Raw genomic sequence first — 23,094 nt, forward strand, 5'->3', positions numbered from 1 at the left:
AGGCTCTACCATTTTATTGCTAAAAGTGGGTGGAGCAAGAGGACATTTCTGATGATCAGTGCGCCAGCCATCAGAACATACATTCCACACTTCCAATTTGTGACTTTCAGGTGGTCTAATGAGTGCACAATTACTTAGTCTGTAGTCAGTTGACTAAGCAGATACAAAGGATGCAACAAACTAGAAATGTTGCGAGTCCACAAATAACATCCAGGACATTGGCAATAACTACACACATACTTGCACCGATGTCCACTTACGCTGCCAAATGGTGGTAGAGCAAAATCTACAGAATGTGAAATAAATATAAGTTGGTGGGCGGGGTTCAAAAACCCTACTTTGCAGAAATAGAGTATATCTTGCATTAGATAAATCAGATTTAAAAAAACAAAAAACAAACAAAAAAAACCTCCCTTATTTTGTACATGTCTTTAACACATGTAATAATATACAACATGATGCAACAAAAATGTCCTCCCCTATTTCAGGGGAATATCTTTTAATATGAGGTATGTATTCAATTGAAATAGCAAATTAAACAGACATGAGCTCAAACCAAAGCATATTCCATGAGTGACTTTACATTTCTATAGTCATAAGGCAAGTTTCCACATGAACTGTAAGTATAAATAGACAGCATGAAAGGGAATGATAATGAGATTTAGTGAAATTGCAATTTTTCTACATGAATAGTTAAGCATAATGTAGATGTGCTGAATGCTGTTATTACATAAACTATTTTCTCCTTGAAGGTTGATTAAGGGAAATTCTGTTAATATTCCCATTCTGAATCTGCTAAGATAACTGGCACATTTATATAAATATGATCCAAAAATATATGGATAGGTGCTAAAAATGTTAATGACACATTGGCAACACATATGCATAGCAAGTTAATAAAAGAAAAGCAAATATATAAAAGCCACTAATATAAAAGTTGGGACAGGTTAGTTAATGTAGTCTAAAAGTCAGCATTTCTTCTTAGCTCTAAAAGATTATTTACAGCTTTAAACCTACTATCAAAAAAAAAAAAATTGTAGAAGAACAGCATTCAAATCATGTTTTTTTATATTATTTACATTCCTCTGTTGCTACAATTAGTTACAGCCAGACACATGCTGAAATGGAACTGTACTGAGCTGAAAAACAGAGACAGATGAGAAATTTTCACTAGATAGCTGCTGTATTTTTTATATTAAAATCTATGAATAAAATGCAATGACAGAGCAGATAAACTGTAATTTGGGACCTTGTAATTTGGAAACAGGCACTATTACGTGTGCATAAAAGTAAATATGATGACTAATGAGTAACAAAAAGGTAGGAAAACAAATTTTATTGAATGTTATGACAGAGTTTTATTCCACTTTAAGGGGAAAAAAAGATATGCAGAAACTTTAAAAGTTATCCCCAGAAATGCTAAACAGAATGAACTGGCAGAGAAGAGAGGAGGAGGACCAACGAGTAGTAGGAGAGTAGTAGGAGTCATCCTGTGGAGAGGAGTGTGTTCTCTTACTATACGTATTGCATATGCACCAAACTGTTTCTCATGAGCGGTCTCTCCACATAAATTTCTTTTCTTTTTCATATGAGAGCATTTTAGGTCAAATAAAGTCCCTCAAAATGTATTAGTAAATGTAAAAGTTTAGTATCACATTATGTTTTGATTTACAGTACTTTTCTGCTTATGAGGTTTTAAGAAGTGATTAAAGAAACAAGGTAAGAAGATAATTTGGAGATGAGAAAATGAGAAAAGCTTAGTGCATTAGGGCCTTGGCGTCATGTTATATATCATTTTTTTTTTTTTTTTTACACAGAACCAAAGCTTCCTGGGAAGGTTGGGATGAAGACACTTTTCAGTCAAGGCATGTGCTGAATGACGTGGGGTATAATAGGGTAACAGGTATATTTACAGAAATAATAAAGTTATGACATTTTGCATTCTATAAGACAGCTTATTACTCTTGCACATCAGTTTCCTCTATTCTGAGTGAAAGTGTAGCCAGCCAAACAGTTATAATACATAATCCAGCTACTCCATCAAACACTGTAGCTTAACAACCTATGTGAAGATGTTAAATGCCTGTCTGAAAATTTGTATTGTCACTAAAATATCTGAATCAGAACACCCCACGAGGGATGATGTTTCTGTCTGGTTGTGGCCCCTGGGGTTTCCCCATGAGAGGCAGAGAGAGCAACTAAGTCTGAAGTGAGAGGCATCAGGCAAACAGAGAACAGGTTGAAGGTGAAGAGTAGGCGGCAGAGAAGTGAAGGTAAAGTACAAGCTGGCTGGACAATGGGAAGGCAGATAGCAAGCATAGTCAAAATACATGCCAGCAACAGGAGGATAATAAACAAATAACTGGCTCCAGCAAAACTAGCACCTAGCTGCTCAGAAGTACCAGCCTTGGGTGGCTCTTAGCAGAACCTTTACATAAATACAAACCTGGCATCCAAATTACTTATTTATACTACTGTGCTCACAAACCATCTGCACATACTGCCCTTGGACACTCAGGACAGGTACCTTAACAACAAATCTTTTCTCTTCTCTGAACAATGGATTGCATACACCAACTTTGCTTTTTCTTTGAATGTATTAAGCTTAGATATAAAGACCTTTCTTGAACATGATAATTGTTCTATTGCATTAAATGCATATTAAAAGGAGGAGGAACCCTTACAAGATGAAACATCTAGTGCCAGGATGGAAAAGGATTAAACACTTCCCCTTTTAGCAGAAACTTAGGCAAATATGCTGGGCCTGGTGCTGAAGCAGGTAATGGAGATAATTGCATATTGGATGGGTGTCCAAGTGCTAGACAGTGGTGCTGTGAAAGTGCATTTACCTCTAGATGCTACAATGTTTGTGAATCAAAATTTTAATTTTATGTATTTTTTTTACATCAGCATTAAAATATGCATACATTCTCCTGTTACTGAATAATAATTCAAATACAGCTATGAAAAGTACTAATAAACCTGCATTTCTGTAATCTACAACCATTACTTTGTTGTCAGGATTATATCGGTAACATTTAAGCTTAGTAGTAGTTTGTGCAGTTATGTTTCACAAAAGAACAACTCTTTCACAAAATCACAAAAGGTCTTTTAGCACTCTTCCTTCTCTGGAAATGTAATCATATTCTCCAGCAGCAGTCTCCACTGATTGCTAAGGCTCATCAGTTTGCAGTTCTGATTACTGAACAAAAGGCATTCACAATATGCATAATTTCTTATAGCCCTTGCACATACTGACTCTTGACTAAACTTCTGCTTCATCGGTACCTGGGCACTTTTACTTTATTTACAGGTCAATAACGTTTGCATCATTTTCAAATCAATACCTATTCTTGGCCTATATGCTATTCAAATTACACTTCTTTTTATAATCTCCCTGCACTTCTAAAAATGGTAATTTATTTTAATAATCACTACAAATGCCAAAAAGCACATCCTCAGAATGGAATAGCCCATCAGAATAGAATAGCCCATTTGGTAACTATCACTCAGACTTTGGGGACTCTGGTCTTCATCACTAGAGGTCATCAAATAAGTCCGAAGAAATTCTCCTCAAGGATAACGCATTTAGAATCATGTGATCAGTCTTATCAGGTAGCCAACTGAAAATTATCAGATTGGCAAATCAAAATAATGTGGTTGGGTCTCACTTGTTCCTGTTTTAGCATACAATAGAGTTAAGGCATCATTACATGATTGCAACCAGCCAGTGTAACAACAAGACGTCCCACATGAACTACTGTACTGTACTGTATTGTACTGTAGGGGTACAGCAGGTATGTTAAGGGGAAGGTATGTGGTTTGGGATATGATGCATACAAACATGTAAAAAATATGATGCATATAAGGATGGGTATATAGAGTAGGATGGACTATGGATTAGATTAGGTTCAACGGTTATGATATGTTTGGGGAATTTGAGTAAGCGTACTCATGGTGCTGGTAAGTGGGCTATGCTATGCTTGACTGGGGGAATGAGTGTTTTTTTGGCCTATGTGAATATACATACTAATGTCATTATGCCAGGGTGAGCATGCTAGGATCAGGCATTGGAACACACAAACTTTGCATGGTGTTCAAATGTTAGAGGCAATGCTGAGAACCAATGGGAGAAGGGGGTGGCCCGTGAGGGGTGGCCTGAGAGGTTGGTTAAAAGATGCTGGTTGGCCGTATGTCCCCAGGCCCTGATGAGCACATCTGTACAAAATGTGTAGGGCGGAGCTTCAGAACATGAGCGAACCAGAACAGATGTCTTCTGCCTGTTTTTTTATAACTGAAATATTAGTGCACTACTTTTAAACTTTAAATAAAGAAAGGTTTTACACTATGGAAAGCTTTTCAGTCAATAAGAGAAATTGATTAGGTTCCTTGCAAGAGGTACATCACACTGTGAGCCGCTAAATCAAGTGCCAGTGTAAGGAAGTGGTTAAGAGTGGTTAAACACTGGTGCGGTCTTATAATTTGGACAGCAAAGCAGAAGGTGAGAGGCCATTGTGTGTAGGTAGGAGGAGGAACACAGTATCAAAGCAGTCTCATGTGACTGGTGGTGAATTAGATTAATATACGTTGCTTTTGCTGTCTGTGGATTGGCAAAATCTTAACCACTACAGGACAATGCATATTAAAATATATGGCCAGTCTATGAATGCTAGCTTCTGACACATTGTAGATTTTTACTCCACCATTCTTGTGTCCTTTGACGGCTGGCACCTTCTAGAATGAACGTGGAGCGATTTTGATTGGCTCCTGATCACTAGGATCACATAATTATCACTTTTTCAGTCTTAAAATCCTATTTTCCACCTCTATTTAGAGCCCCTATAGTGTACCTAAAAAAATAAATACTCTACATCATTTTGACATCTCTGCATAGAAAACACATGGATCAATCCGTTTCTGAAAGTTTTACTGCTGCAATTTGAGATATTTACATATTTTTTGGTTGAAATATTCAGAAAATAAATTTTTAAGCATATTATCTCTTAAAAAACACAAGCAAATTACAGATTTTGTATAATTAAATTATATCAAAAGAAAGCCTTATTTGTCCTGAAAAAAACAAAACGAAATATGTTAGGGTTGACTAAAAATTGCCCAAGATCTATTAACTTAAACAAAGGCACAGCAGAATTGTGAAAATTGGCTTGGTCCTGAAGTGACCATGCACGGTGGTTTGACAGCTCACTAAAGGACCTAAAGAAAGAAGTGCGCAGACTAGAAAGGAAGTGGCGAAAATCTCAGAATTCAAAAGATAAACACACCCTTGTCTCTCACCGGGAAAGCTACCAAAATGCGATCACCAAGAAAAAATCCTCCTACCTATCACAGGAGATCGCAAAGGCCGCCAACAGACCAGCCCAACTATTCCGCACAGTTGATAGACTATGTAATCCATCCTGTCTAAAACCCACTATAACTCCCTCAAAGGAGCTATGTGAGAAATTTGCCTGCTACTTTGCTGACAAAGTATCTTCTATTCGGTCTCTCATTCAGTCCACAGCACCCAAGACTCATGCAACTAATGGAAATAGCTGCAAAAACAACCTAACACCCTGGACTGATTTCAAAAGTATTAGTGAGGAAGAGATCTCAGACACCCTCTGTCGTCTCCACCAGACAACCTGCGACCTGGACCCTGGACCAACTAAACATATGCTGAAATGCCCTGACCTGCTTGGTCCAGCATTTCACAAAATAGTAAATTGCTCTCTGCAAGCAGGGAGGTTTCCTACCTCTCTAAAAGAAGGAATCATCAAGCCCCTTCTCAAAAAACCTTCCATGGATCCAGATGCTATGAGCAGCTACAGACCTGTCTCCAACCTCCCCTTCTTAGGTAAAGTTATTGAAAAGGCTGTCTATCTGCAACTTGAAACCAGGCTGTCAGCAAACAACATCCTGGACCCTCTACAATCTGGCTTTAAGAAACACCACAGCTGTGAAACAGCCCTCATCCAAGTCTGCAACGATCTGCTCATGGCAAGGGACAGAGGGGAATGCTCCATCCTAATCCTGTTGGATCTCTCAGCTGCTTTTGATACAGTTGACCATGAAATCCTGCTTAACAGACTGCAGGAGTACTGTGGCATCAGTGGATCAGTCCTCCAGTGGTTCAGATCATTCCTGACTGACAGAACACAGAGAGTATCCCTAGGACCTATAATGTCCAAACCTGCACCTCTACAATTCGGAGTGCCACAAGGATCAATCCTATCCCCTCTGCTGTTTGCAATCTACATGTTGCCACTCGGTACACTTATCCAACGACATGGCCTGACGTACCACTGCTACGCCGATGACACACAGCTATACCTGTCCTTCAAACCTGGTGGAACAGACCCTACCCCAAAAATAAACTCTTGCTTAGCTGAGCTTCAGGCATGGATGAATGATAACTGGTTGAAACTGAATGCTGACAAAACTGAGGTCCTGTTTGTCCAAAGCCAGTGCTCGCCATAAAAACAGCTCTATCCTAAAGCAACACCAATCAGGATTGGGAATTCAGACATAAACAGCTCCAACCTTGTGCGCAGCCTTGGCGTACTAATCGATGGGGAATTGAGTTTCAGAAACCAAATTTCATCTGTAGTTAAATCTTCCTTCTTTCATCTGAAGAACATTGCAAAGATTAAACATCTGATTCCCCCAGAGGATCTTCAAACCCTAGTCCACGCCTTCATCACATCACGGCTGGACTACTGCAATGCCCTTTATGCTGGCCTCCCCAAAAAAGACTTGCGTCGCCTGCAATTAGTGCAGAATGCTGCTGCCAGATTGCTAACAAACCAGCCTCGCCACTGTCACATTACACCGATCCTTCGCTCACTGCACTGGCTACCAGTACAATGGAGAATACTCTTCAAGATTGGACTGCTGACATTCAAATCCCTGCACAATCTGGGCCCTGGATACATGAAGGACTTGCTGAAGCTGCACCACACCTCTCACAACCTCAGATCAGCAAGTTCTATAAACTTGGTCACTCCCAGAGTGCACCTCAAAAAATCTGGAGACAGAGCCTTCTGTCATGCTGCCCCTACTCTTTGGAACTCCCTACCACACCCAGTAAAGACAGCACCATCCCTGGAGCTATTCAAATCCAGACTGAAAAGCCACCTGTTTAGCCTGGCATTTCCAGATTTATAAAATTCTTCCCCTGTACCACGATGGTCGGAGCCATGCTTATGCGCTTTGAGTCCCACGGGAGAAAAGCGCTTTACAAATGTTATTTGTTGTTGTTGTTGTTGTTGTTGTTAAATGATGAAAGGCTGTGATTCCTGGATATAACCAGAGGCAGTGGTGATCACAAGCAGGCATCATTAAGTTACAGCATATTGTGTGCACAGGCTGATTTGTGTAGCTAATAGAGAATCACTCTATGTTTTTGTCTGTTGTTGATTTATTTTGAGGGACTGAGAAGTCCACACCTGCAAGTGGATTCTACCTAAATGCATCAAGGTGGACACGTGTGAGCACAGGCTCTAACCAAATTGGACTTTAAATAAATAAAAATCAGCACCAGAAGCCCAGAACTAGTATATTTTAGTCTAAAGTCTTTAGTATTAAAAATGAATAAAAACAATGTGCAACGCTTCTTGTCTATCTAGGTAATACCATGACTTCTACCTTCCTAGAAGCAAAGAAACAGTTCTATTCATCTTCTTTCAGTCCAGTCATTTCAGCTAATATAAATTTACCTCTGGAGCGACCTACGTAGGTGGAAGAGAGAATATAATATAAAACTTTCTCTGTCCTTCTAGCAAGACAGAGGCTACAGTGGTAAAAAAGCTGCCTTTGACAAGTGTGTGTGTGTGTGTGTGTGTGTGTGTGTGTGTGTGTGCGTGCGTGCGTGCGTGCGTGCGTGCGTGCGTGCGTGCGTGTGTGTATTATTGGGAGATACAGAGACGGTTGTTAAAGCAAACCAAGGAGGGAATTATCTGTTGGGAAGGCTGCTGATAGAGAAGGAGCTGTCAGATCGTGTTAATTAGAATTTCTACAAGACTTACAAATAAAAACTCTGCTTGCAAATGGATGTCTTTTCTGTTATGTGCATAAGAGTTTTTAGAATATCTTTATTTTGCTATTGTGGCATTTTAAATACAACAATGTGACCAGGGGGTTGATTCATCAATTTAAATAGCACAACTTGACTAGCGCGGCCACTACTACGTTAATTGATGTAGCTGTGCTAGTCAAGTATCGCAGTTGTGGTGCTTACAAGAAGCATGCACACCTTAAGAGTGCACACTATGCTGCCGGCAGCACATGTAGCGCGCATTACATTCACCATGCAGTCTTCAATGTATCTTGCGCTGAACAGTGCAGTATACATTGATGAATCAACCCCTAGGTGTCTACATGAGGGTAACCAGAATGAAATAGCTAAAAACTGGTCACAAATATCAAAAGTTTGCCCTTTGATGATGAAAACAGCTTGTTTATTTTTCTAATGAAGCTCTGGCATGTGATAATGTCAACTGTTCAATGTCTACTTTATTAGATGTTGGTAAATCTACATCCTATCTTTCTCTGCTTACCAACACTATCAGATGACAGGGCTCCATTAGAAACAGCATGCAAACTATTTTTACCATCGACAGTTATTGTTTAAGTGTTGTGAGCAGGCTCTATTCAATTCATATTGGCTGCCTTATCCATCAAGGAAGACGAATAATTGCCGGTGCCGGAGGCGGGTATTGGCTTATCGGAGGAGGACGGCTTGGGAAATTACTGCTACAGGAGGCTGATAGAAGTCCCATGTAGGTGTCAGTTTTTATTTTCAACCCCCCCCCCCCCCCCACCCCTCACAGAACCCCTTTAAGGATTGCCATTTTTTTATTTTTGAATAACTAGAATGTTTTGATGGATCTACTGATAAAAATGGGAGGATTTTTTAAAACAGGTGCAAAGTAAATAATATAAAACAGTTGCCCAGAACAAACAGAGATTCATTGTTGTATTTACCAGCTAAAAATTATGCCTCAGCTTATATATTTTTTTATTGGATTAGGCCTACATATTCTTTTTAGAGAATTAGGGAAAAAAAAGTCAAGATTCACATAAAAGGATGTTCAATGTCAAGACAAAAGTGGAAAGGGATGTAATCAATGTTTTAAGCTTCTAGGCATGGTTTATACAGAAATTCATTTTTTGTATGCTTCCAAATTCTATGCAGAGTTAGAATTAATTTACAGTATTGAAAAGTGAAGCAACATTTATGTTTTACGATTCTTCTCCTACCTTCTTATAAGCAATCCAGTCAAACACTCGATCTATATCTGTGGCCTTCAGAACCTCCTGAGAAACCGGATGCGAACTGGCCAGTCCATCTGTTAACATCACTTCATGTAAGACGTCCGTCAAAAATCTTTGCTTCTCCTGAAAAATTTATAAAATGCATTCACATTAGTCCTGAAACTACAACCTTCATCATATTTTGCCTTAAGCATTTACTGCTAAAAAGTCTGCCGAGTACATTTACTGCAAGAATAAGATTAAAACAGACACGGTGTTGTGAAAAAATAAATATATACAATTGTGGACAAAGGGAAAACTAAGTAAACACATAACTAAGTAAACTATTACTTTGTATATGAAAATTTCAGTTTGATTACAGAAAGGAAAAGATTTTAGCCATGTATATTGTTAATAAGAATTATAAATTTTTTTTCAACGATGTGAGTGTACCAGTCTAAAATAATGTTCAACACTTCCTGTTCTGGCAGGAAATCCAACTACCAAAGGCAGCGGCAGCAAAACAAGATAGGTAGAGAGGATGCAGAGAGGTACACTTGTCCCAGTGGTAATTTCGGGTGCATGACCTAGGAGGCTAAGCAACATCCCAAGCAATATCCAAGTGGTAGAAAGGTCAGTCAGCACACCAGCTTCTCAATGAGCAAAGTTTAATGAATCACATGTCAACACTACGGTTAACAATTGTTTCGGGGCCACAAGGAGTCCCCTTCATCAGAACAGTGCAGAACACTGCACTGTTCTGATGAAGGGGACCCCTTGTGGACCCGAAACAATTGTTAACCGTAGTGTTGACATGTGATTCATTAAACTTTGCTCATTGAGAAGCTGGTGTGCTGACCGACCTTTCTACCACTTGGACAGCAGCAAAACAAGAGACATTTTTGGAGAGAGAAGAAGAGTCAGAACTTCTGTAAATTTTTACATTTATTTTATGTATAACTTTATGTACTGAGATATAGGTTAATGGCTTTAAAGGGGAACTGAAGTAAGAGGTATACGGAGGCTGCCATATTTATTTCCTTTTAATCAATACCAGTTGCCTGGCAGCCCTGCTGGTCTATTTCTCTGTAGTAGTATCTGAATAACACCAGAAACAAGCATGCAGCTAGTCTTGTCAGATCTGAAACACCTGATCTGCTGCATGCTTGTTCAGGGGCTATGGCTAATAGTATTAGAGGCAGAGGATCAGCAGGGCTGCCAGGCAACTAGTATTGCTTAAAAGGAAATAAACATGGCAGCCTCCATATACCTCTCTCTTCAGTTCTCCTTTAATTCATCACCATTCAAAGTCAAAAGGGGCACTTGGCAGAGATGCCCAGTCTCACCACAGTTTTATTGTAATAATATTAGAGATTCTAGTGATTAAGATAAGATCAACTCATTTGACCTGTAATCTACAGTAAGTCAATTTAGAAATGCATTAGCAGCTCATGTGGGTGTTAATATTTTGTATTTTCAGGGTACTGTTGAGATATATTTTCATGACTGTACCTATAATTTTCCATTAGATTAAGGTTCTATTAAATGAAGTCAGAAGTAAAAATAAACCGATATCAAATGTAACTGCAGCTTTAGTCCTAAACTGTATTTTTCTGGAGTCCCATAGTTTCATTTTGTATGCAAGATGTATATCGTCCAGATAGGAGCAGCTGAGCTCCAACTGGATGCATATACGTGTTCAGTGTTTTCCCAGCGTGTGCGCACATGGCCGCCGCTCGTTCCAGGCATCATGTCGGTGTCGTAGATTGGGAAAGGGGATAGGGCCATGTCCATTCTTAATAACGGAAGTAATAAGAGTATATGGAATAGTGAAAAAAAAATTGTAACACTTCCTGGCTTACCAGGATAGTGCTTCTATTGCCATCTAGTGGCAGAAAAGAATTTATATATTTTTTTAATAAAGAATTAGTTAAATGAAGCCCTTACCCCCATTAACAAACTAACACTTGTTTTAAAAAAGTAAAAAAAAAACATAAATAGTTGCCCTAGGGACACAAAAACCCAAATCAGAAAAATGACTCCCTTATTTCCAAATATATATATTGGCACCATACATTGTACAAGGACTGGATCTGAAAAACTTGGCTCTCCAGCTGGTAAGGAACTACAAGTTAACAGCTGGAGAGCCAAGTCTGCAGATCACTGGACTAGTTCTAAGTAGTATTGGGATTATACATATACATATTTATCTTACATCACTTTAGGTATCCTTTAAAGCATTAACATTTCTGAACATGTTGACATGGTTATGTTAAACTGTTCAAATAGATAAAATAAATAGGGAATTACATGACTATATGCATGAGTAAAATTTTCACAACCAAATATAGATATTTTATTGATATCAACATTTCAGAGATGGAAACAAACTCTGAAAATTATAAGCTGCATTCATTAACCTAATTAAAAAACATTATATTACCTAAAAGAACATTTCTTAGAACACTTCATATAGAAGGTCTTTGCAGATCTCAATAGCGTGAACATTTCATGGAATGGAACTCGGGTTAGTGTCAAACAGTGTCCTAAACAAATGGTAGAACTTGCTTTACTATACAATGAATTACTGTTCTAAGCAACTTCTATTTCTGCAATCGTGTATCAATCTACAAGTTGACAGACTTATCTCAGAATCTAATGAAATGAAACAAAGACCGCACTCACGTCAGTGGGTAGGCTGGTGCCGGGCCCCAAGGCTTCTATCAAACACTGTCGTCATGGAGGAGTCCGCACACAGACTTATCGGAGCAATCACCACAATTTTATTGTCCCATCACATGTACAAAGATACATAGTCAGACCTGCATAGGCCGACGATCGTTTCGGGGCCACTCAGGGTCCCCTTTATCAAGGCAAGTAGCAGAAAAGACATATACCCTGAGTGGCCCCGAAACGATCGTCGGCCTATGCAGGTCTGACTATGTATCTTTGTACATGTGATGGGACAATAAAATTGTGGTGATTGCTCCGATAAGTCTGTGTGCGGACTCCTCCATGACGACAGTTATCTCAGAATCTTTCTGTACTCAGTAGGTTCATACAAGGAATCCTCTGGCCCACTTAGGAAACCCTTCAATGCAAACAATATGAAATATGAAAATGTATCATGTTACATAAGTCTGCCAAAAAGACTGTGATATAGAATTTCTTTCATTGATATTGTTTGTTCATGATTAATATAATCTGTCTGTCATACATAATATGTACATGTTCCTGCTGTATGGCCATAACTGGTATTATTCACTTATCTTATTCTTTCATAGTATATGCAATGATTGATATTATTATTATTATTATTATTATTATTATGTATTTATATAGTGCCACCATTTTCTGCAGCACTTTTGCAGAGTATATATTGTCTTGTCACTAACGGTCCTGCAGAGTAGCTCAAAATCGAATCCCTACCATAGTCATATATCTATATTGTGTAGTGTATGTATGGTAGTGCAGAGCCAACTTAGGGGGAAGACAATTAACTTATCTGTATGTTTTTGGGATGTGGGAGGAAACAGGATCATACAAACTTTGTGCAAATAGGGCCCTGGCTAGGAATCAAACCGGGGCCCCAACGCTGCAAGGTGAGAGAGCTAACCCCAATATTTGGTAATATCAGTGCATCCTTGATATTTGTTACTGGGGATATCTGCACATCATTGTAATTTGCCTGTTGTGCTTGCTTAAAAAGTTACAATGAGTTTTTTATTCTCCGCTTACATTTTTACATTTGTGCATGTAGATGTGTGGCAGTTTGGCATAAGGAGCAGTAATGTAGGGCTTAAGTTCACATGGTGCAAACAACTCCTATAGCACTGTGGGTCACATTTAGTTCAATTTGCATATATCAGAGTGCCTTGTTGGCACTTCTGGGGTTGGTTGGCTGTTTGCACACACCACAAACCAACAAACACTGCCATTTACTGCTCTTTTTGAAGCAACCCAGAAAATATGACGATGTCAATTTGAGACAGACTATACAGGTCAACTACTAGCATTCCATTCTGGAGATGGACTTTTATTATAGTGGCCATACATATTTAACATGCATTGCAGTTCAGCCCATCTCTCATTGGTCCTAGGCAATGGAATGAGTGACGTGTGGCTATAATGGCTTGTGTGGAAGTACATAGTGTGTGTCTGAAGGTGCTCCTCCTGCTTTTTCACAGACTGCCTGTTCTGACATCCCAATCCCAACATTTAGGGATTAAATAACCTTTGCATTATTGAAAAAAAAACAGTTTTTAATACTTGTTTAATGGTGATTTGCCTTTATGGGAGAGCACTACCCATCGATCAAGTGCAATATTATATGCTAACATTTTCTAAAAAATGGTCTCACCTTTATCTAGTAAAGTCAAAGAGATGTGCATGGCCATATAAATGAAACCCAGTAACCCAACACCCTCTCCAACATGAATGAGAGACTTTGCTATTATATTATAAAGTTGTAGGTGTTCTATACCATCTTGTAAGTGTTTTCTTAAATTTGTGAACCAATAGTAGAAATGTGTCAGTCTAGCTACAGAATCTAATTTGGCTCCTACCTTTCTTTACCATTCCAGGATGAATTTGGTACTATTGGAGCTTGTTTTTTTCCCCCAATAATAAACCCTAACAATGTTCAGGCATTGCATTTTGGGTGAATAACGATTCCATTTGAGTAAAATCCATAATTTATCCTAATGGATATTTTAAGTAGCCAGTGTGGGAATGATATTGCTGTTATAGCTATTCTGCTACTTTGTATTGCCAAATGAATTTCAAACATTTATTTTATAGTTTACCCAAAAAAAATTAACTAGAATTTTAATATGGAACATTTTAATCATGAGTGTATTCTTGAAAGAACATTACTTTTTATTGCATTCAATCCATGTTATGTATCGGGCCCCATTTATCTACTTGTTATTTTTTATATAGCACTAACCTCTTCTGTAACACTGCAGAGAGTACAAAACAGGCAATAGCGGAGAACATACATACATAAACATTACAACTCTCAGTACAATCAGGACATCCAGTAGCACAAGTACAAGTGTGGTTGAAAACATTATCATTACTAATACATGTTTATTTGATAAAGTACATTAAAGAGAGGAAACAGTAGTGGGGCGAAAACTAAGGTCATTACTTATATGTGCCACCAAAAGTCAAGCTTTAGAAAAGTAAAAATCACATTTTCCACAAAGTTGAACCCTAGCTATTTTACCTATATAGACATTTAAAGGGTAACGATTCTGTTATTAATTTTTTTTCCTTGTCAGAAAGTTTAGGCTATTTCTTTTGAGAAAAAAAGCTGAGCATGTTTTCATACCTACCTGCACAGAAATTCCAATGTTAGCAGACATGCCTGCATATGGGTTACTACACACGTCACCAAAGATACTAAGCCAGGAAGCCCTGATACAAAGGGGTATATTCACTAAACCCCGGTAAATGTTATGTATGCACGCATCATAAATCTTGGCACACATGAAACACCTACGTTGCTTATGTAAGATGTAGTACGTGTACTGTAGTTGTATATACAACATAAGTTATAGAAAATATGTAATGCATTATGTAATATGTGTAAAGTCTCAAACTTTACGTACACTGCCTGCACATGCAGAGTTTACCGGAGGTTAGTGAATGCACCCCAAAGTTCCTTACTTTAAACAGACTTTATAAATGTAATAAATATATTTATTACATCCGTCTTTGTGCTCTATTTCTTCTCTATAGAATACTGATTTAAAGGACAACTGAAGCAAGAGGGATATAGAGGCTGCCATATTATTTCCTTTTAAGCAATACCAGTTGCCTGGCTATCCTGCTAAACCTTTTGCCTCTAACACAGTTATCCATTGACCCTGAACAAGCAAGCAGCAGATCAGGTGGTTCTGACATTATTGTCAGATCTGAGATGATAAGCTGCATGCTGGTTTCTGGTGTTATCCAAACACTACTGCAGTCAAATAGAGCATAAGGGCTGCTGTGCAACTGGCCTGGTTTAAAAGGAAATAAATCTGACAGCCTCTCACTTCACCTGTCATTTAAAGTGGACCCAAATTAAAAATACAAGACTTCAGAAATAAAATATATTTTCTAAATTATAATAATAAATAGCAGCCTTTTTTCAGCTGCATGAAACAAATATTTTACATTTATTGGAGAAACCCCTCCCTTCCTTTCATATTGCCGGGACAGAATCCAGCAAACTGGTGGAGTAGGTGGTGTCTGGAAAAGGAGGAATTGCTAATGGCTGCCACCTGTATAACCCTAGTTATGAAAAAAGAAAGGTGAAAAGCATGCACTGACATTCTCATAGGCTTGAAGAAGGAGTGTTTATTTATCTTTGTATGTGTCAGAGTGGTGCAACTAACTATTTTAAATTTAAAAAAAAATCGGTTTGATTCCGTTTTAACAGAATTTTGTGCATCTTAGTTGCTTACTTTTTTGTATAACCCTTTTTCTTATAAATCTAAAATATCATCATATGCCACCTAAACTTTTGCTATTAACCTAGGATTTATAGTATAATATGCATTCATTTAAATGAGGTTACCAATTGAAAGGTATTTATCTACAGTTCATTTGTAGCCTTAAACAATGTCTCTTGCCACATTCTCTTTATAAATTGTAAACTCCTAAGTGTAGGGTCCTGCACTTTATTTTTCTTGCTGTTTCTGCACATACTATAGCAAAAGAACATGCATTTTAATTTTTATATGCAATTATTTACATATTGTAGTGCACCTTGTACATCACTGCAGCTACCAGTATAAAAATAACTCCAAGAAGCATGAGGCTAGTTTGATTAGGTGATGAATATGTGAAGCTGTGATTTGCTGATCAAATTAATCATTTTTCTCAGTGACTTCTAATGCACAAACAACTTCATGCAACACCACACCAAATAATAACAATTAATATTAATAACAATAACAGCAACAACAACAACATTTGCCCTGATGCTCTTGATAAATTTCTGCAGATGTTTTGTGATAAATATTAATTTTTAACACAAAAAGTTAAACACCAAGTACCACAATTTTACATTCTTTTTTTTATATGATAAATAGTTTTCAGGAGATGGGTTGTATCAAACTAACAATAACAATGTTTTACTATTCGAGATAGTAGCAAACTTGTATGTTGTTAAATTTGAAAATGTCTCTGGCACACTTTGTCAAATGACTTTCAAAGCTCTGCACAATGATTCATTTATATTGTATCCATAATTATAGTGAATACATTCATTCAAAATTTGCTCTCTGGAAAGCCGAACAAAGAATATTTAAACTGGAGTAAATTAAGCAGGTTAGCTCGGAAATTGCAGTGAATATGTCATCCAAGCCTGATGTATTATACTTAGTCTCCAAAATACAAATTATTCGTGAACCTAAAAATAAAAATGTCATAAGACAGATTAAGAATGAATTTTCATGTAAAACCAGTAGTGACATGGAATTTCATACATACTGCTACTGAAACAATGCTCAACATAAGTTATGCTCAATACTGTCTATTCACATTGTTCTATGGTATATGAATTGTGCATCATCTTATGCAAATTGGTTTTTGGGATGGTGGGAGTATACTTTGGTGTTTGATGCAAGCATAGATGAATACATAACCCATATTATGCACTGGGGTTGTTTCATAGACAATTTGTTTGTGCTGTGGGGTGGCCCCAAGGATTTTTTTTTTCCATTGTGAAGAGTCTCAATGATAACAACACTGGAATGTGTTTACCTCTGAGATACATAAGGATACAATACATTAATTAGATGTAACAATCTCCAAAACCTCGAATGGAACATTAGATACTTCAAATTTTCAGGAAACCAACATCCCAAACTCTCTTGTCCTGGAAAAGCCCTCACCCTACCTACTTCCTTAAAAAGGGGATCCCCAAGGGCCAGTTCCTGGGAACTCACATTAATTGCTCCAGTGAAGGAATTTTAATGCAGAATGCCTCAAATTGGCAGAAAGATTCAAAGAAAGAGAATCATTGACAAGCATTGGTCCATTACAGATGGACCCAATATTAAGAGGATTGATATATTCATTTCCCCAGTTTACATACACTCACCTAAAGGATTATTAGGAACACCATACTAATGCAGTGTTTGACCCCCTTTCGCCTTCAGAACTGCCTTAATTATACGTGGCATTGATTTAACAAGGAGCATTCTTTAGAAATGTTGGCCCATATTGATAGGATAGCATCTTGCAGTTGGAGATTTGTGGGATGCAAATCCAGGGCACGAAGCTCCCATTCCATCACATCCCACAGATGCTCTATTGGGTTGAGATATGGTGACTGTGGGGGCCATTTTAGTACAGTGAACTCATTGTCATGTTCAAGAAACCAATTTGAAATGATTCGAGCTTTGTGACATGGTGCATTATCCTGCTGGAAGAAGCCATCAGAGGATTGGTACATGGTGGTCATGAAGGGATGGACATGGTCAGAAACAATGCTCAGGTAGCCCATGGCATTTAAACGATGCCCAATTGGTACTAAGGGGCCTAAAGAGTGCCAAGAAACCTCAAAGTTGTGCGTGTTGTGGCTTTACAAATGCTTTGCTGCATACCTCGGTTGTAACGAGTGGTTATTTCAGTCAATGTTGCTCTTCTATCAGCTTGAATCAGTCGGCCCATTCGCCTCTGACCTCTAGTATCAACAAGACATTTTTGCCCACAGGACTGCTGCATACTGGATGTTTTTCCCTTATTCACACCATTATTTGTAAACCCTAGAAATGGTTGTGCGTGAAAATCCCAGTAACTGAGCAGATTGTGAAATACTCAAACCGACCCGTCTGGCATCAACAACCATGCCACACTCGAAGTTGCTAAAATCCCCTTTCTTTCCAATTCTGACATTCAGTTTGGAGTTCAGGAGATTGTCTTGACCCGGACCACATCCCTAAATGCATTGAAGCAACTGCCATGTGATTGGTTGATTAGATAACCGTATTAATGAGAAATTGTACTAATCAATTTTGTGCACAAGCAGTGTCATTAATTACTTGGGACTTATTACTCACTCAAATATGGAGATGAGGCCAACCTGAACTGTGAACATATACTAAACAGAAAAGAAAATTGGTTACACAGCCTCATAAAGTATACCAAGTCACGTTTATTGTATCAAATGTTAAAAGACACCGATCCTCAGACAATTTGCCATAGGTCAGTTGTTCCCCAGATAATCCCCATAAAAACAGTTACTGCGGATAACATATATGACGCTGACTGCGTTCCAGATAGCAACAATTCAATGTGTTAAGCATATAAACAAAACTGTGTCTGGCCAGAAACATCAATTTTGCTGCACTTATCCTTGCATCCGCGCATTCATTCACCACATATACATGTGCCTAGATATTGGATATGGGGGGCCCCCTTTATATTAACTTGGATTCCTCCAAATGGTTCAGTTCATCATGGTATCACCAGAACTTGAATTAACAGCCACTTGATCACAGCAAACAAGGGTAGATCTCACCCATATCAATTGTAGGTATCTCATCCAGGAAACTTCCGCTGGTCCGTGTGGCAGAGTCCTGTTGACAGGCTTGGGAGCGTGATGCTGTTAGCTCCACCATGCCGCAGCTCTCTTACACGGAGAACGCCAGCCCGGAATTCCGTGCCCCACGTGTGTGTGATGATGCTGCGGTGCACGCAGCCGCGTCAGCTCCGTCCACCGACGCGTTTCACGTCCCAATTGGACGTTTCATCAGGGTGTGGTCTTACTAGCAAACGTCACCTCCTATGTAGTGGTTTAGGCTCCGCCCACCGCATCTCCGTTGCCATGCTCACCATTCGTATTTACTGCATAGACTGTATGCGGTGCGGCTTGTATACATATCACTCTGTAAGACAGCCTTTCATGTTATTATATTCAGGCAGACCATATCTATACTTGATGTTTTGAGTTCATATGTATGTCATTCTCAAAAACTTTTTCCTTTATAACAATTGAGTTTAGTGGACACGCCACATCTGCACAGTAAATGTCCATAGCGGAGGAAGACCGCAAGGAAAGAAAGTCCATACATGCAATTCATAGCATAGTTCATCGTTCAGGGATGTCATGATTAGCCTATCAGGTCAATTCACGCTGTACATTTTCATGACAGTTCCAAGTATGATTGACTATTACTTGGGCATATATTGTCCTTAAAGGCACAATAGTCATTCACTGCGGATCCATCCATACCCATGCTTTACCCATTTCTTCTCAAAATTAGTTAGAATATGCACCAACTGATCATGGGCAAGCCCTACAATGGACAGCAATTTGATGCCAAATGACATGGTTGGTTCAACATATCAATATCTATTGGCTCTAAGGAAGGGGGACAGGTCTAATTCGGCATTTAACCCTTTAGGTGCCACTGTACCAAGTTTAAAGATCCACATTGCCTCCTTACAATAGAGTATTTCATCAAAATCACCACGTCTGTTCGATATCTTTAAATTATAAATCCCCTTGACTGTGGTTCCCTTCAAGCTGTTCTGATGACATTCTCTATAGTGGTCATAAATGACCCCTGTCGATTTCCCCTTGGTTATCTTTCCAAAATGTTTGAGAATCCTCTCCTTCAATGCCCTTTTGGTCTTGCCAATATAGCCTAGTCCACAGGGACACTGTATCATATAAACTACCTTTTTAGTGTCACAGTTTATAAAGGATCTAATGGCAAACTTTTTGTTGCCACTACTATCATAAAACACATTGGCATGATCAACATATGGGCATAGCTTACATTTAGAACACTTGAACATCCCTGTGGGCTTCCTACTGTCAAGCCACGTCACAGGGTTCTTTTGTAGTTCACTATGCACCAACCGATCCTTTAAATTGGGCGCTCTTCTGGCAGTTAAAAGTGGCCTCGGACCCACTATTTTTTCAATTTCTTTATCAGAGGTGAGTATTGGCCAAAATCTGCTCAATAGTTCACGTAGATTATTCCAATGGGCCCCAAAGCCGGTCACGAGGCGCATGTGCCCATCTCCCTCCATTCTGTGCGGCATCCCCCTAGGGGCCAGCAATTTCTGCCGGTCCAAGTCCCAAGCCCGCCGCAAAGCATTCCGCAATACCGAATGCGGATATCCGCGCTCGAGAAACCGCAGATACATATTGCGTGCTTCATTTCTGAAGTCTTCATCCCTGCAGCAATTCCTCCTTAAACGGAGGAACTGCCCGTATGGGATTCCCTTCTTTAGAGACGACGGGTGGTGGCTGGTCACATGTAATACCGTATTGCCAGCCGTAGGCTTACGATACGATGTAGTTATTATCGCCTGACCCTCCACTTTCAACAAGAGATCCAAAAATGGGATCTCCCTCCCAAAGGTGAAGGTCAAACTAATATTCTTAGTATTGATGTTCAATTTAAGTATGAATTGTTCCAATTCCTCAACGGTACCTCTCCATACCATTAACACGTAATTGTTGATAAAGTTTTATCAACAATTACGCGGTACGTCGATGGGGGCATCGTGTGCACCAGCCTATGCATGTTTACACTTGGGACTCTGGGAACGGGAACAGGTTTATCCCAGCCCAGAGTTTGGTGCACACGTCGCCCTCTGGATTAGATTTATTGACGACGTGTTAATGGTATGGAGAGGTACCGTTGAGGAATTGGAACAATTCATACTTAAATTGAACATCAATACTAAGAATATTCGTTTGACCTTCCCCTTTGGGAGGGAGATCCCATTTTTGGATCTCTTGTTGAAAGTGGAGGGTCAGGCGATAATAACTACATCGTATCGTAAGCCTACGGCTGGCAATACGGTATTACATGCGACCAGCCACCACCCGTCGTCTCTAAAGAAGGGAATCCCATACGGGCAGTTCCTCCGTTTAAGGAGGAATTGCTGCAGGGATGAAGACTTCAGAAATGAAGCACGCAATATGTATCAGCGGTTTCGCGAGCGCGGATATCCGCATTCGGTATTGCGGAATGCTTTGCGGCGGGCTTGGGACTTGGACCGGCAGAAATTGCTGGCCCCTAGGGGGATGCCGCACAGAACGGAGGGAGATGGGCACATGCGCCTCGTAACCGGCTTTGGGGCCCATTGGAATAATCTACGTGAACTATTGAGCAGATTTTGGCCAATACTCACCTCTGATAAAGAAATTGAAAAAATAGTGGGTCCGAGGCCACTTTTAACTGCCAGAAGTGCGCCCAATTTAAAGGATCGGTTGGTGCATAGTGAACTACAAAAGAACCCTGTGACGTGGCTTGACAGTAGGAAGCCCACAGGGATGTTCAAGTGTTCTAAATGTAAGCTATGCCCATATGTTGATCATGCCAATGTGTTTTATGATAGTAGTGGCAACAAAAAGTTTGCCATTAGATCCTTTATAAACTGTGACACTAAAAAGGTAGTTTATATGATACAGTGTCCCTGTGGACTAGGCTATATTGGCAAGACCAAAAGGGCATTGAAGGAGAGGATTCTCGAACATTTTGGAAAGATAACCAAGGGGAAATCGACAGGGGTCATTTATGACCACTATAGAGAATGTCATCAGAACAGCTTGAAGGGAACCACAGTCAAGGGGATTTATAATTTAAAGATATCGAACAGACGTGGTGATTTTGATGAAATACTCTATTGTAAGGAGGCAATGTGGATCTTTAAACTTGGTACAGTGGCACCTAAAGGGTTAAATGCCGAATTAGACCTGTCCCCCTTCCTTAGAGCCAATAGATATTGATATGTTGAACCAACCATGTCATTTGGCATCAAATTGCTGTCCATTGTAGGGCTTGCCCATGATCAGTTGGTGCATATTCTAACTAATTTTGAGAAGAAATGGGTAAAGCATGGGTATGGATGGATCCGCAGTGAATGACTATTGTGCCTTTAAGGACAATATATGCCCAAGTAATAGTCAATCATACTTGGAACTGTCATGAAAATGTACACGTGAATTGACCTGATAGGCTAATCATGACATCCCTGAACGATGAACTATGCTATGAATTGCATGTATGGAATTTCTTTCCTTGCGGTCTTTCTCCGCTATGGACATTTACTGTGCAGATGTGGTGTGTCCACTAAACTCAATTGTTATAAAGGAAAAAGTTTTTGAGAATGACATACATATGAACTCAAAACATCAAGTATAGATATGGTCTGCCTGAATATAATAACATGAAAGGCTGTCTTACAGAGTGATATGTATACAAGCCGCACCGCATACAGTCTATGCAGTAAATACGAATGGTGAGCATGGCAACGGAGATGCGGTGGGCGGAGCCTAAACCACTACATAGGAGGTGACGTTTGCTAGTAAGACCACACCCTGATGAAACGTCCAATTGGGACGTGAAACGCGTCGGTGGACGGAGCTGACGCGGCTGCGTGCACCGCAGCATCATCACACACACGTGGGGCACGGAATTCCGGGCTGGCGTTCTCCGTGTAAGAGAGCTGCGGCATGGTGGAGCTAACAGCATCACGCTCCCAAGCCTGTCAACAGGACTCTGCCACACGGACCAGCGGAAGTTTCCTGGATGAGATACCTACAATTGATATGGGTGAGATCTACCCTTGTTTGCTGTGATCAAGTGGCTGTTAATTCAAGTTCTGGTGATACCATGATGAACTGAACCATTTGGAGGAATCCAAGTTAATATAAAGGGGGCCCCCCATATCCAATATCTAGGCACATGTATATGTGGTGAATGAATGCGCGGATGCAAGGATAAGTGCAGCAAAATTGATGTTTCTGGCCAGACACAGTTTTGTTTATATGCTTAACACATTGAATTGTTGCTATCTGGAACGCAGTCAGCGTCATAT

The 23,094-nt window shown here is 39.4% G+C and overlaps 1 protein-coding gene across 1 annotated transcript in view; it reads right to left on the reverse strand.

Annotated features, from left to right (window-relative positions):
- Positions 1 to 23,094, reverse strand: part of TRHDE (thyrotropin releasing hormone degrading enzyme) — a 909,658-nt gene that overhangs the window by 327,016 nt on the left and 559,548 nt on the right. The window contains exon 6 of the mRNA XM_068272747.1: positions 9,259 to 9,396. Within this exon, the coding sequence (XP_068128848.1) occupies positions 9,259 to 9,396 (138 nt within the window). The remainder of the gene's footprint in view (positions 1 to 9,258; positions 9,397 to 23,094) is intronic.

This window comes from Hyperolius riggenbachi, chromosome 3 (assembly GCF_040937935.1).
Source record: "Hyperolius riggenbachi isolate aHypRig1 chromosome 3, aHypRig1.pri, whole genome shotgun sequence".
Classification (NCBI taxonomy): domain Eukaryota; kingdom Metazoa; phylum Chordata; class Amphibia; order Anura; family Hyperoliidae; genus Hyperolius; species Hyperolius riggenbachi.